General features: G+C 63.5%; 1 protein-coding gene across 2 annotated transcripts; it reads left to right on the forward strand.

Annotated features, from left to right (window-relative positions):
- The first annotated feature begins 227 nt into the window (after positions 1-227).
- Positions 228-12828, forward strand: MAN1B1 (mannosidase alpha class 1B member 1). 2 transcript variants are annotated; one of them, XM_057547989.1, is made up of 13 exons: positions 228-499; positions 902-1010; positions 1717-1832; positions 3519-3673; positions 3957-4066; positions 5077-5262; positions 5985-6133; positions 6506-6694; positions 8843-9033; positions 9739-9907; positions 10367-10564; positions 10649-10780; positions 11542-12828. In XM_057547989.1, the coding sequence occupies exons 1-13, from the start codon at positions 389-391 to the stop codon at positions 11743-11745; spliced, it is 2019 nt and encodes a 672-aa protein (XP_057403972.1). In that variant the 5' UTR covers positions 228-388; the 3' UTR covers positions 11746-12828. The 2 variants fall into 2 exon arrangements, with proteins under 2 accessions (XP_057403972.1, XP_057403973.1); XM_057547990.1 differs by having other exon boundaries at positions 229-499; positions 9787-9907.
- The last annotated feature ends 756 nt before the right edge of the window (positions 12829-13584 follow it).

Here is a 13584-nt window from a genome sequence, read left to right on the forward strand (position 1 = left end):
CACAGGCCCTGGGGAAGCCGCGCGGGGCCGCAATGACGGGGAAATCCCAGGGGAACCGGCTCGAGCGAAAACCCCTCCGGCTGCGCAGCCACACCAGCGAGATGTGCGCAAGAGTAAGCGGGGTGGGCGTGACGTCAACGCGCACGCACGGAGGCGCGCCGTGGGACGTAAGCCCGCACGCAGGAGCAGCGACGGCGGACGCAGGCGCAGTGGGACTCCGAGGGCGCGGCAAAGGCGCATTGGCGCAGAGCGATGGGCGGGGAGTCGACGGCGGCGCGATGGCCGCCTACCGGCGTCGGACCTGTCGGACTCACGGCCCAGCTCGGAGCCGGGCCTCCTGACGACGCCGGAGGGCGAGGCTCCCCGGCCCGCTGCCGCTGCCGCTGTCATGTATCCGCCGCCGCCGCTGCCGCCGCGTCGGGACTTCATCTCGGTGACGCTGAGCCCCGGCCGGAGCTACGACGGCGTCCAGGGCCTGAGGCGGCGCTCGTTCTGGCGGGTGAGGGGCGGCCTGGGGGCCTCCCCAGGGCGAGCACACGAACGGGGTCGGCCCCGCGGCTCCCGGGGTTCCGGGCTGCAGGGCCGAGGCGAGGCTGGCGGAGCCTGAGCCAGCACACGCGGGCTGCCGGTCTTTCCCCGCTGCCCACGTGTGAGCCAGAAACGGTCTCCGCGTGGGTTTGCATTCTCCTCGATCGCGGGCCCGTGCGGTGTGTCGTCTGCAGCAGTATCATCCCAGCCTGCGGCCCCTGCCGAGAGGCAACTTCTTCCAGTTCAAAAGCAGCAGATCCCAGGCTGGGCTTCCGGAATTCCTCGTCGTCCTCACGGAGTGTGTCACAGTGGGAGAGATTTCCAGCTGTGCTCTTTTTAGTAAACAGTGTCACTGTCTGTCTGTCTGTCTCAGAAATGGAAGCAGCTGTCGAGGTTACAGCGGAACGTGGTCCTCTTCCTGCTGGCGTTCCTGATGCTCTGCGGCCTCCTGTCCTACATCAGTGTGGCCGACGAGTGGAAAGGTACCAGCTCCACGATTCCGCAGTGATCCGTGGGGGTTCCCTGAGGGCGGGCTAAGCGGCAGCAACGCGATCTCGCAGCGGCAGGAAGCGTAGACGTCAACACATTGGCAGGAAGTGGAAATACAGAGAAGCCTAGAGTGTTCCCACGCCCCGGCTGGGAGGTGGTTGTTGATTTGAGGTTGTGTGACTGTTTCCCAAATGTCTGCTGTGAGGACCGGCATCTCACCCTCTCTGTCTCACAGTGAGATTCAGGTCCTGAGACTGAATGCTGAGTCTGAACGCGTTGCGTGAATTTCCTAGCACGCGCTACCGGGGGCTGGGCAGGGCCGGGCAGGGTGCCGGTGAGGAGGTGCAGGGTCCCTTCTGAATTGCTCTAGGATGGCTTCTTTGAGGAGGAAAGCTAAAGAGCCGCTGTAGGTTTGCTCCAGTAAATGGCCCGTGTGCCACCTTGTGCCCTTCCCGAAACGGAAAACATAAAGGCAGAGTAACGGGCGTGTGGGTGGGGATAAGGGCAGAAACTGCCAGGTGCTTTGGAAAAGGGGTGATTCCCTGTGGCCGTTCTGGAACTGCTTGAACGGCCCTCTTCGGAGGTCCCACCGCGTTCTTTTACACGGAGTCATAGCTGTGTGCACGCTGTCTCGAGTGCACGTTGAATGTCCTCCAGGCCTTGTGGCGAATTTGAGATGAAGTAGATTCTCTTGTTTAGCCGTGGGCAGCAGGTCGGCAGAAGGGCCGAAGATGAGACCCGCAAATCCACCCGTCTTGCCAGCTCCTCGGAGAGCAGCTGAGAACCCGGAAACCTTCGCGGGGGCGTCCCCTCAGGTACTTTGAATAAACTATCCGTGGAGTTGTAACCCGGGCCCGTGCCAGAAGCACTTCGGAACAGTACGTGCTGTTTCAGACAGACTGGGAAGGGTCCTGTTTCTTCCCAATTGTTTGAGGTTCTAACCTCACACTCCTTACTCTGGGCTGGTTGGATGAAGGAGACGGGGGAAAGGAGGAGGGCTATTCTGTCCTTCATCTTCTTTGCGCGTCTGCTGTGCCGGATCCTTGGTAGGTGTGAACGAGACCCATCGCTTTCCTGTGGGAGCTACTGGTGGGGGACGCTCAGGCGGGCGCTCCGCTCTGGACCTGCCCAGACCGAGTTGCTGGGGGCCCGAGCGTCAGTCGGGGCCTGGGGGAGAGGGTTGGGAGTACGCAGAGAGGGGGAGGGAGGGGCGAGGCCTCGTCCTGGGGCGCTTCCGGGGGCGGGGGGAGGACGTGGAGACTAGAGGGCAGTCTGGGCAGCCAGAGAGCCAGGGAAAGTCCCCTGCAAAGGGCAGTGGCTCCAGGGGGCACGGCCTTGGAGAACCCGGGGCGCTCTGCACCTGGGGACACCCTCCACTGCGGGTTGGGGTGTCCGTCCACGTGCGCCGAGGGCCCCCCAGGGAGAGGATCCTGGGACAGGTGCCGGCCTCACACCCCTGCAGGGCTGCCCCGGGGAGAGACAGGCGGCCGTTCTCCCCGTGTCTTACTGGAGGGTCTGTGGGTAAAAGAGGGAATTTCTCCCGTTGGAGCCGTGAGCATCCTTTCTTCCACTTCTGTGGCTGCTCTTTTGCCTGTTGACCTTCAGAGTCCTGTGAAAGCAGAACACGGCACATTCCCCACTGAGAGACACCTTCCCACACCTCAGCGTCCACGACCCCGTCTCTGGTGTCTAGGAGGGGCTGGACGTGAGGGGCTGAACACCCGTGTCTCCTCTGGCACAAGTCCTGGGGCCGCTGTGCACCTGAAGGCCGCTCGGACCTTCTCTTCCGCTCAGACGCCAGCACTCGTCCCCAGGACCTGTTTGAGCGATGCAGCTTTGTTTCGGCCAGACCTGCGCTCTTGACCCGGGGGGCCCAGCTTGGTGGGGTTTGAATCCTTGGAAGGAGAATGTCTTCCGGGATCCTCCAGCAAGGTTTCCACGGATGCTGAAAAGCAGAGACTTTTCCATTCACAAGTCAGCGTCCTCACGTCCTGGAGGAGTTGCCAGCCACGCGCACTGTTGAGGGCTGGCTGGGAGCCAGGAGGGGCGCCGCCCTGCCCGCAGCGCTCTGTCGCTGACCGGCCACCTCTGCCACACCCTTCCGAGGAGGGAGCTGGGGAGTCCGGGCGCGGGCCTGCAACAGTGCCGTCTGCGGCTCCGTCCGTGGGGCCGTGCTGGCTCTCCCCCTGCCGGCCCTGCTACCCTTAGGGTCTGACACCCAGAAACGTCCCTGCCAGGGGCTTAACCCGCTGTCCAGGGCGACACTCGCCCGTTGGCAGAGCCTCCATCCGGGTAGTCAGGGCCAGGAGCTGGCGAGGAAGGGGCTCCTCCCAGAGCTGCCTGTCGTAGGAAAAATGAAAATAATTTCCTGTGGGAATTGCAGCCGCTCCGCGAGTCCACAGCGCTCCCTGCGCGGGGCCGCGTCAGACGGGGGGCAGCGTCCCAGATGGACGATGGAATCATTTCACGAGTGACTCTTGTCTCTTCTTGTCTCTGCCCAGAAGCCTCCAAGGCATTTCCGACGGGGACCCCCCAACCTGCAGATTAGAGCCCCCGATGGAGACGCCAAGGACAGGAGGCAGGAAGAGGCCCAGAGGAGGGCAGAGGCGGTGGGCGAGGCTCCCCGGGAAGACGACGCGCAGGGAAGCCGCGTCAGGTACCGGCAGCAGCAGAGGCGGGCTGAATGGGGGCGCAGAGGCCGTCGGGGTCTCTGTGGTGTTTCTTTCCCTGAACGACAAAGAGAACCAGCCTGACGCGTAATGGCCTTCTCGTTCCTGTTCCTCGCAGACAGCGTGTGCCCCGTGGGGGGTGGGAGGGCGGGGCAGGGCCCCCCGCGTGGAGGCCGAGTGTGAGCCCAGCTAGGCTGTGACCTCGACCTCGACCTCGGGGCGTCAGCACCTCTGCCCGGGGTCTGAGCGCTCTCCCTCCTCCCTCTCCAGCCGGAGGGGCACGGGGCCCGAACCGGAGCAGGGCACCCAGCTGCCTGTAAGAAAGGCAGAGGCCCCCGCCAGGCCTTCCCCACAGGCCCTCAGGATGAGGAACAGTCCAGGTGAGGTCCCGCCTGCGCCCTCTCGGGCCTCCCCCGGGCACTCTGAGGGAGGGGGCGTGTGGACACGCACAGGAGCGGCGGGGCGGCGGGGCGGCGGGGGGCTCCTGCCGTCCCTCCGAGCGCCGCTCAGCCTTGGACACCCACGTGCAGGGACGCGCGGGTCTCGGGGTCAGGCACCCCTTGGAGCTCTGGTGAGGACGTGGGGCTCCTTGGCGGCTGTCGTCCCGTGTCTGGCGCTGCAGCCGCACAGGAACGTGTGTGCGGGAGGCTCGTTTCCCGCCTGTGTCCGGGCAGCCAGGGGCCTGGGGGCTGCGGTCCTCATGTTGCCCCTTGAGGGGTCAGTCTGTCCTGTTCCCATTCCACGGACAGGAGAACTGAGTCTGGGTCCCCGCCGGGACCCTCTGCTCTCGGTGCTGGAGCCCCCAGGGAGGACAGGAGAGCCCGGAGTGGGGACACGGGGCGGCCGTGTGGGGTTAGAAATGGACGGCAGAGCCGTGGGTGTCGACACTGACGGGACGTGTGGTGAAGCCGTGGACACGTGTTCCCCTGCGCGGTAGCCCCGTGTGTGCGCGTGGTCCCCCGGCGTGTGGCGGGAAGCTGCCTCTGGACGCGCCCCGAGGGCGCCCTGGGGAGCGTCCGAGCGGCCTTGGCGGTGTCTGCTCCCCATTTTGTCCTCTTTGGAAGTGCCCGCAGCTGATCGGGCAGGACGCGGCACCGCCAGACGAGGTATTTTTGTCCGGGTCACCAGCGCCTGTCACGTTTGATATCCCCAAACCAGACTGCACGTCGCAGCCGTAGTGGTCCTGCGGCCTCCGATCTTTTGCGAGTGGCCACTGCCCCCCGGAGGGTGGTCCCCGCTGGGCCCTGGTGGAGGCGGATGGGCCCGGGCCAGGCAGCGGGTCCTGCGCAGACCTTCACTGCAGCCCACGGTGCCCCGCGTCAGCCTCACTCGCCGTGGGGCCGCAGGACGGCTCTGTCCGGGCGCCCACGCCCCGCTTCCCTCCTCGCAGCCTCGCAGAACGAGCGCCAGAAGGCCGTGGTCGCCGCCTTCCGCCACGCGTGGGCCGGATACCGCAAGTTCGCCTGGGGCCACGACGAGCTGAAGCCCGTGTCCAAGTCCTTCAGCGAGTGGTTCGGCCTCGGCCTCACGCTGATCGACGCCCTGGACACCATGTGGATTTTGGGTCTGAAGAAAGGTATCTGCTCATCCCTAGCGCGGGGGCCGAGCTCTCGTGTGTGACCCTCGGGCCCAAGCGGGCCTGGCCCGGGAGGTGTCCACGTGCCGTGTCCCGCTCGGCTGAGCCTCCCCTCGTCCTGGGTGCCAGGGTGGCCGTGCTGGCCGTGGGCAGTTCCTTTGTCCCCTCGTCCAGGCGCCCAGGGGATGCTCAGGACAGGCGTCCCCTGCGCCCCCTGCCGAGAGTTGAGTGAGGCTGTAGGTGGGCTTCCAGGGGCGTTCCCAGCCCGTGTTTCTGTTGCAGTCAGGCGGGGCCCGGTGGTGGGAGGTGACACGTGATCCGACGGAGCCGCCAGCGCCCCGAATCTCTCCCTAATGTCCTCCTGTGCCGCGCAGATGGGGCTAAGTTGGGATGGTGTGTCTCTAGGTGTTTCTAAACTGGCATTTTAAACATCTGCTTTAAGTCTTCTGATTGGGCTGAAGACCGCCTGCCACTCACTCACCCTCGTGGTCCTCTGTAGCGTGGCTGTGATTGTCGAGCACTTGACCTCGTGCTGCATGGCCTTCCCCCAGCTGCACACTGGCTCGATTCTTTTTGCGGGGTTGGAAGCCTTCAGGGTCCCCTCTTGCACTAGGAAGTGACGTTGAAACCCTGCAGGGGATGCACGTGGCCCCAGAGGGAGCAGTCAGGGAAATGCTTGGACTGTTCATTTGTTCCTGTATCTCTACTGTTTCACGTGATAGAATTTGAAGAAGCCAGGAAGTGGGTGTCCCAGAGGTTATTGTTTCAGAAAAATGTGGACGTCAACCTGTTTGAGAGCACCATCCGGATCCTGGGGGGTCTTCTGAGCGCCTTCCACTTGTCCGGGGACGTCCTCTTTCTGAAAAAGGCTGTGAGTGTCCCGGCGCCAGGTCGGCTCATGTCCTGGGGGCACTGGGGTCTCGAGTGCTGCACAGTCGGTCCTTTTCTCGTGGGATCGCGGTGGAGAGGCATTTGTTTGCAGTCTGCTCTCCCCTCCACGCACTCAAGTCTGCTTACGTGCACGTGCGTGGCTGAAGCGGCCCTGCCGCCTGCAGGCACGGTCATTCAGAGCTGGTTGAGTCCAGCTCGGCTTTTGCAGCTCTTCAGGGGTGGGGCCACGTGAAGCCAGCAAACTCATCTCTCCACTGGATTAGATGGAAACGGGTGACGGGTTAGTGTCATGCCATGGAGACAGGCCGCTCTGGGACAGGAATCATTGACTCATCGCTGTGTTGTGTATCAGGAGGATTTTGGAAATCGGTTAATGCCTGCGTTCCAAACACCCTCTAAGATTCCGTACTCCGACGTAAACATCGGCACTGGAGTTGCCCACCCACCGCGTTGGACCTCTGACAGCACGGTGGCCGAGGTGACAAGCATTCAGCTGGAGTTCCGAGAGCTCTCTCGTCTCACGGGAGTTAAGAAATTTCAGGTACGGGGGTGCTGTGCTTCCAGCTGGAGCGGGTGTGCAGCGGGGCTGTCTCTGGGTCAGTGGGGCAGGTGCAGGTCTGTGCGGTCATCGATCCTGGGCCATGAGACCAGTGTCGTTTTCGGTTTTGTCCCACGTTTTTCCTGGTGAATCCCGTTATCTCGTGATATCAGAGGTGCAGGCATGAAAGGCATTGACTGGAGGGTGAGTCCTCTGCCCGGCCCCACCCCCGTGCAGTCCCGTGTCCTTAGGGTCCTGGCAGTGGACGTCTTGTCGTGCGGCGCTCTGTCTGGCCCTGGGTCCACCTGCTGTTGTCCGGGGCTCTCCTGAGCCAGTGAGGGCGGCCGGCTCCGTCGTGGCTGCTGCCGTGGGATGCGTGGAGTCACCGGGTTGTGTAGCCAGTTCAGTGCAGATGACATCGGGGTCACCCCAGCTGTGGCACCTGGACTGTGCCCACGCACGTGTCTGTCCTGGGTGGGCGGCTGGAGCGGTGTTGCTGGCGTGGCTGCTGCTGTGTGGCGGGACCAGCTGGTGCACGTGGAACGGAGGGCTGACGCCGACGCGTGTTTTTTGTTCTTGGCTCTCCGTACGTCATTGCCTCCAGCAGTGTCTGCTCGCCGGCCTTAGGCAGGGCCCCGCCTGTGCACGAGGTCTCTGCTTGTGGGCCTTCCTCTCAGGTTGATTCTATTTCTTCAGCTTTTTTTCTGCCCCTCCTTTTTTTTTTTTTTTTTTTTAAAGATTTATTTATTGATTGATTGCTATGTTGGGTCTTCGTTTCTGTGCGAGGGCTTTCTCTAGTTGCGGCGAGTGGGGGCCACTCTTCATCGCGGTGCGCGGGCCTCTCACTATCGCGGCCTCTCTTGTTGCGGAGCACAGGCTCCAGATGCGCAGGCTCAGTAGTTGTGGCTCACGGGCCCAGTTGCTCCGCGGCATGTGGGATCTTCCCAGACCAGGGCTCGAACCCGTGTCCCCTGCATTAGCAGGCAGATTCTCAACCACTGCACCACCAGGGAAGCCCCCTGTTTTTTTAAAGATGGCATTTTATTTTTATTTATTTTTAAATTAATTAATTAATTAATTTTGGCTGCATTGGGTCTTCGTAGCAGTGCGTGGACTTCTTATTGTGGGGGTTTCTCTTGTTGCAGAGCATGGGTTCTAGGTGTGCAGGCTTCAGTAGTTGTGGTTCCAGGGCTCAGTAGTTGTGGCGCACGGGCTCTAGAGCGCAGACTCAGTAGGTGTGGCGCACGGGCTTAGTTGCTCCACGGCATGTGGGATCTTCCCGGACCAGGACTCGAACCCGTGTCCCCTGCATTGGTAGGCGGATTCTTAACCACTGTGCCACCAGAGATGCCCTCCCTTTTGTTTTTAATTGAGATTTAGTTTATATATTGAGAAATCCTGTCTTCTTCTGTGTACATTGCATGTACTCACGTGTTTGTGACCGTCATCATTATGTAATTCCAGAACAATTCCCTCACCCAGATTGAACCCAGCACTGTTTGCCGACCCCCCTTGGCAGCCTCACAGGGCTGGGCTCTGGCACGGGCCCCATTCTGGACAGTTCGTGTCCCTCCTGCAGTGGCTGCAGTCTGGGCGTTGAGTGAGCGTGCAGTCCTCAAGGTTGCAGGACTGGTCAGAATCCTTCCTTTCCGAGCGCAGACAGGCTTTATCGTGTGGGTTGACCGCGTGTCTAGACGGTCACCTGCTGAGCTTTGGCCTGTGTCCAACTGGGGATCTTGACAACACGGCTCCTGTCGGGTCCCGTCCTGCACAGACGTCCTCGTGTGTTGTCCAGCCATACTTGTACCTCTTAGTGGGTGTGTGATTGTGTCTTGCTCGATTGATTTTTCTGACAATTAGTGGTTCGTCTTCTGAGTTTGCGTGTTGGGGTGCTGTGTATCTTCTGTGTATAAGTGCGTCGTCAGGTCCCTTGCCCATCAGTGGACTGAAGGGGTTGTGTGCACGTTGTCAGGATGCATACATGCGCTATGGTGGCCACTTGCTCCTAAGATGTCCACCAAGGGTGGGGCTGAGAACCGTGGTGAGGGCGGGTTCAGCCCTGTGGTCTCGCCCGTCGTGGCGGCAGCGTCCAAGGAGCGCAGCCCTCTGTGCAGCCCGTCCTGCTCACTGCCCTGCCCTCCTCTGCCCCAGGAGGCCGTGGAGGAGGTGACCAGGCGCGTGCACTCCCTGCGCGGGAAGAAGGACGGGCTGGTGCCCATGTTCATCAACACCAACAGCGGGCTCTTCACCCACCTGGGTGTGTTCACCCTGGGCGCCAGGGCCGACAGCTACTACGAGTACCTGCTGAAGCAGTGGATCCAGGGTGGGAAGAAGGAGACACAGTGAGGCCCGTTTCTCTGCCCTCGGGGTGGGCCCCAGCTCTCGGGGTGGGGGGAACAGGCAGCCGCGCCAGCCAGGGCCAGGCCCCTCCGCGGGGCGGGTGTCTCCTCACAGCCTGTGTGCAGAGCCAGGGCCCGGCCGGCCGCCAGGGTCCACGGCTCGCCAGTGCCGGGCAGCCGGGGTCTTCCTCGGGCCTGTGGCCGCCCCTCTGCCCGTCCGCTCCCGCGGCAGGTGGCCAGAGCCGCCTGAGCCTCCTCGAGCTCAGTGCCCTGACCCTGAAAACGCACGCTTTCCCGGGGAGCGGCGCTAGCTCCTCGTCCAGCTTAGAAAATAGAGATGAACCCTCACGAGGGTGCTGGGATCGCCTCAAGTCTCAGGCCAGGGGTGACAGTGACCCAGAATCAGGGGCAGGGGCAGCTCCAGGCCATCACCCACGGGTGAGACGAGGGTGTCACCAACTGGGGAGCCCGCGGGCTGGTTCAGAGAACCGGGGTGGGCGCGTCGGGGCCAGAGGCTCGGCAGAGACTGGTCTCTGGTGGCCCCTTGGGGCTGGTGGGGAGGCACGGGCCCTGGTGAGGGGCGGGGGTAGAAGCCCACGGGGCTGGCACAGGCCTCCACGCGGAGACTGGCGGGGTGCCACCCCAGACAGGGCAGCCGCGAGAATGGGGACGGGAGCTCAGGGTCGTGTCCTTTCCCGGAACACGGGGGCTGTGCGCCCGCCTGGCCCGAGCACACGGGCCCGCTGGTCTGCACAGGCTGCTGGAAGACTACCTCGAAGCCGTGGAGGGAATCAAAAAGCACCTGCTGCACAGATCTGAACCCGGCAAGCTGACCTTCGTGGGGGAACTCACCCACGGCCGCTTCAGCGCCAAGATGGTGAGCACGAGTGTGGTCTGACGCGGCCTAGCGGGGTCTTGGGGCTCCACCCTTTGTCCTTGACATCTGATGGCTCGTGACAGGGGGAGCTGAGGTCTGTGTCGTACCAGGGCCCCTCCCGTGCTCCAAGCCCCGCCTTCCATGCTCAGGGGAGCCCCGCCCCCAGCTCCCCCTCCCCCTGTCCTCCTGCAGCTGGTGCTTCCATCGGCCGTCTGGGGCAGGAGATGAGGGAGACCCGGGTCAGCATGTGCTCCCCGGGAGGTGGCGGTCCTTCTAGCAGCTTCTGCCCTGCACGCGTGGGGCCCCTGGTGTGTGGCCTGCAGTTCAGTCCCCTGTTGGAGCCCTGCCGGCACTCAGGCCTGTTGGCTCCTGGGAACATGGGAGGCCTGATAACGCTGGACCCGTGTGGAACCCGTGAGGCCGCAGGTCCACGGTGGTGAGGTGACTCTCTGATTCCAGGACCACCTGGTGTGCTTCCTGCCAGGGACGCTAGCTCTGGGCGCCCACCACGGCCTGCCTGCCGACCACATGGAGCTGGCCCGGGCGCTCATGGACACCTGCTACCAGATGAACCGTCAGATGGAGACGGGGCTGAGCCCCGAAATCGTGCACTTCAACCTGCACCCCCAGAAGTCCCGTAAGGACGTGCAGGTCAAGGTGAGCCATGCTGGGGCCTTGGGGCCCGGCGGCGCCAGGGCAGGGGCATGGCAAGGCTAATCCTGAGCCCGCGTTCCTCCCCAGGCGGCCGACAGACACAACCTGCTGCGACCCGAGACGGTGGAGAGCTTGTTCTACCTGTACCGCCTCACGGGCGACCGCAAGTACCAGGACTGGGGCTGGGAGATCCTGCGAAGCTTCAACACGTACACGAGGGTGAGGGCCCGTCCGCCGCCTGGTCCTCGTCCCCAGCTCCTCACCGTCACCTGCCAAGTGGCTGGATGGGGGAGGCCCCACCCTGGCCACGAGCGCCCAGCTGCGCAGCACTGCCCTCGAGGTGTATACGACCCGGGGGCCAGGGCATCCCTCCTTCCTGTCTTGGGGGGGCCAGCCTGTGTGGCGAGGGTCCCTGCCGTGGCCCGAGGTGCACAGAGCGTGTCCCTCCTGGGTTGTCTGTGTGGCCTGGGCAGCACTTTCCCACCCGGAGGTGACTTCTGGGCCACTGCTCCCCAGGACGGGTGCCGTGACCACCACCACCCCCGCTGTGCTCAGGCCCAGCCGCCCATCGTACAGCCGGGGCCATGGCTCAGAGAAGGTCCCGCCCTGCCCAGGGCCCACTGCCCACCCCAGCAGAGCGGAGACTTGATCTTTGCCCTGTGGCACGTGAGGTGCTGGGTTGTACACCCCTCGGGTGACCTCAGGGCTTTTGCAAGACCTGTACAGGTTCTGGAGGTCGCGCTTTCCAGCTGGTCACTTGCAGGCTGCTGGCATCACCCAGGGGGTCCCTGGAGGAACCACGGCTGACCTCCAGGGTGGCCAGTCCCCTTGTGGGCCTTGGGGTCCTCACCGCCCCAGGCCCTGCCCTGGGGGGCCGTGTGTGCTGCGGTGGGGCAGGGTCTCGGGAGGGTGCCTCTAGCCTGCAGCCCTTGAAAGGGCTGAGCCTGCATCGTGACGCTGTGGCCTTGGCTCTCGTGCAGGTCCCCTCCGGCGGCTATTCTTCCATCAGCAACGTCCAGGACCCCCGCAATCCCCAGCCCAGGGACAAGATGGAGAGCTTCTTTCTGGGGGAGACGCTCAAGTACCTGTATCTGCTCTTCTCCGACGACCCAGACCTGCTCAGCTTGGACACTTATGTGTTCAACACGGAGGCTCACCCCCTGCCCATCTGGGCCCCCTCCTAGGGCGGGACGGCTCCCGAGTGGGTGCTGCCCGGGGGACTGATGAGTCCTGTCATCGAGGGTTCCTGTCGGCAAGACCCTGGCCCTGACCTTGGCTGTGCGGTGTCCACCCAGCCGGCTGGACGTGCTCCAGGCCGGGCTGATGACAGAGGCCAGCGGCAACTGGGCCAGGACGTTTCGGGGCCTCATAGCTGCTTGGGGTGGCCGCTGGGCTTCTGGTGCTCTGCCACTGGTTCTGGGCTCCTTGCCTGGTTCTCGTCGGGGCACCGTTAGGAACAAGTAGGAATAAATCAGCGCTGTGATTCAGGGAGGTCCCGTCCACCCGGGGAGCCTCTTCCTTCTTCCTGAGAAAATCAAATCGTGACTACATTCCTGATATACCTAAATGCCCTCCTGCTGGCCGTGCAGGGCTTTCTAGGGGTCCTGGGCCCTCTGGTCACCCTGGGCCACACTGGGTCCCCAGAGCCCATGATGAGATCAGAGACAGGTGCTGCGGGGACAGCCTGGGTACAGCTCAGCCTCGGGGTCTCACAGCCTGTGAACACGCCCCAACCCAGGGGTCACAGGGCATCTGTGACCTCATGGGGATCCGGGCCCCTGGCTGGCTGTGGTGGTTACACGTTGGATTCAGGGATCCTCCCCTTGCCCTTGCAGGGGCTGGGTGGGCAAGTTCACCGGCTCCCAGGCCAGCCCTGATTGATGGACTTTTCAGTGGAGATAAAAGTACATTTGTTGTAACTGGCACCCGCTGTGTTTTTGTTTCCGGAATCGCAACTGTGAAACGGGGAGGGGCGGCGGGGGCAGTGTTTGGGTCAGGTCTGACGTGTGTGCAGAGGTCAGCTTTGCCCCTGCCCCTGGGGGGAGGTTTGGGAGTGTCAGCTCCACAGGGCAGGTGCTGGCCACAGTGGCGCCCAGGGTGAGAATATGCCTGTGACGGTTGCTGGTGCCAGTGAGCATGGCGGGCCCCACCTGCTCTGCCTGCTTCTCTGGCGTGTGGGGTGTCCGCGCCTGGGGCTCCGTCTCAGGGTGCCTTGTCGCCCTGTCTCATTCCTTTTTTAAAAAATAAATTTATTTTATTTAATTTTGGCTGCATTGGGTCTTCGTTGCGGTGCGCGGGCTCAGTAGTTGTGGCGCACGGGCTTAGCTGCTCCGCGGCATGTGGGATCTTCGCGGACCAGTGCTCGAACCCATGTCCCCTGCCTTGGCAGGCAAATTCCTAACCACCGCACCACCAGGGAAGCCCTCATTCCTTGTCTTTAGCCGGCAGCACCCATGCCTTAGGGCTGACCCCCGGGGTGGCTTTCCAGAGAGGAGCCAGGATCCTGGGCCTCGGCTGGCCCTAGCTCCCAGGCCCTGGTGACCTTGTAGGACAGGCCAGCCCTTTCTCCGTGTTAAATGTGAGGAGACATCGTTATTCCTAGAAGCCTCTACACAGGCGCCGGACCCGGGGTCAGGCAGGGCCTGGCCTGCTGCTGTGGGCCCGCCTCTGCTCTCACCTTCTGTGCTCACCCTCAGGGCTGCCGCCCTCCACTTGCCCACGGGCCCTGCAGGTTCCGTGCCCGGCAGGTGTGCGGGGCCTGTGTCTCAGTCGGCCTCTTGCCCTGCCTCTCACGGTCTGCCTGCCTGCCTGGCAGGACCTCCCCAGCTGGAGGGCGCACTGTGCTCCGTCGCTGCCCCGCCCCCCACCCCCCACCCCCCAGCGCAGGAGCCTCTTGGGCGGCAGGGTTCCCACACAGTGGGGCCTGAGTCCGCTGAGTGACGCAGACTGTCCCCCCGCCCCCGCCCAGGCCTGGCCCCAAGCAGGGGGACTTGGGGGCCGCAGCGCTCCCCAGACAGACACTG

Source organism: Balaenoptera acutorostrata, chromosome 6 (assembly GCF_949987535.1).
Source record: "Balaenoptera acutorostrata chromosome 6, mBalAcu1.1, whole genome shotgun sequence".
NCBI classification, from domain to species: Eukaryota; Metazoa; Chordata; class Mammalia; order Artiodactyla; family Balaenopteridae; genus Balaenoptera; species Balaenoptera acutorostrata.

What these genes read in the sequence shown, in the direction of transcription:
- MAN1B1 (XM_057547989.1), top strand. Translation starts at nt 389, where the DNA reads ATGTATCCGCCGCCGCCGCTGCCGCCGCGTCGGGACTTCATCTCGGTG. An exon ending in TCGCGGGGGCGTCCCCTCAG is followed by an intron (nt 1,833 to 3,518) that starts GTACTTTGAATA and finishes GTCTCTGCCCAG; the next exon opens with AAGCCTCCAAGGCATTTCCG. An exon ending in GTAAGGACGTGCAGGTCAAG is followed by an intron (nt 10,565 to 10,648) that starts GTGAGCCATGCT and finishes GTTCCTCCCCAG; the next exon opens with GCGGCCGACAGACACAACCT.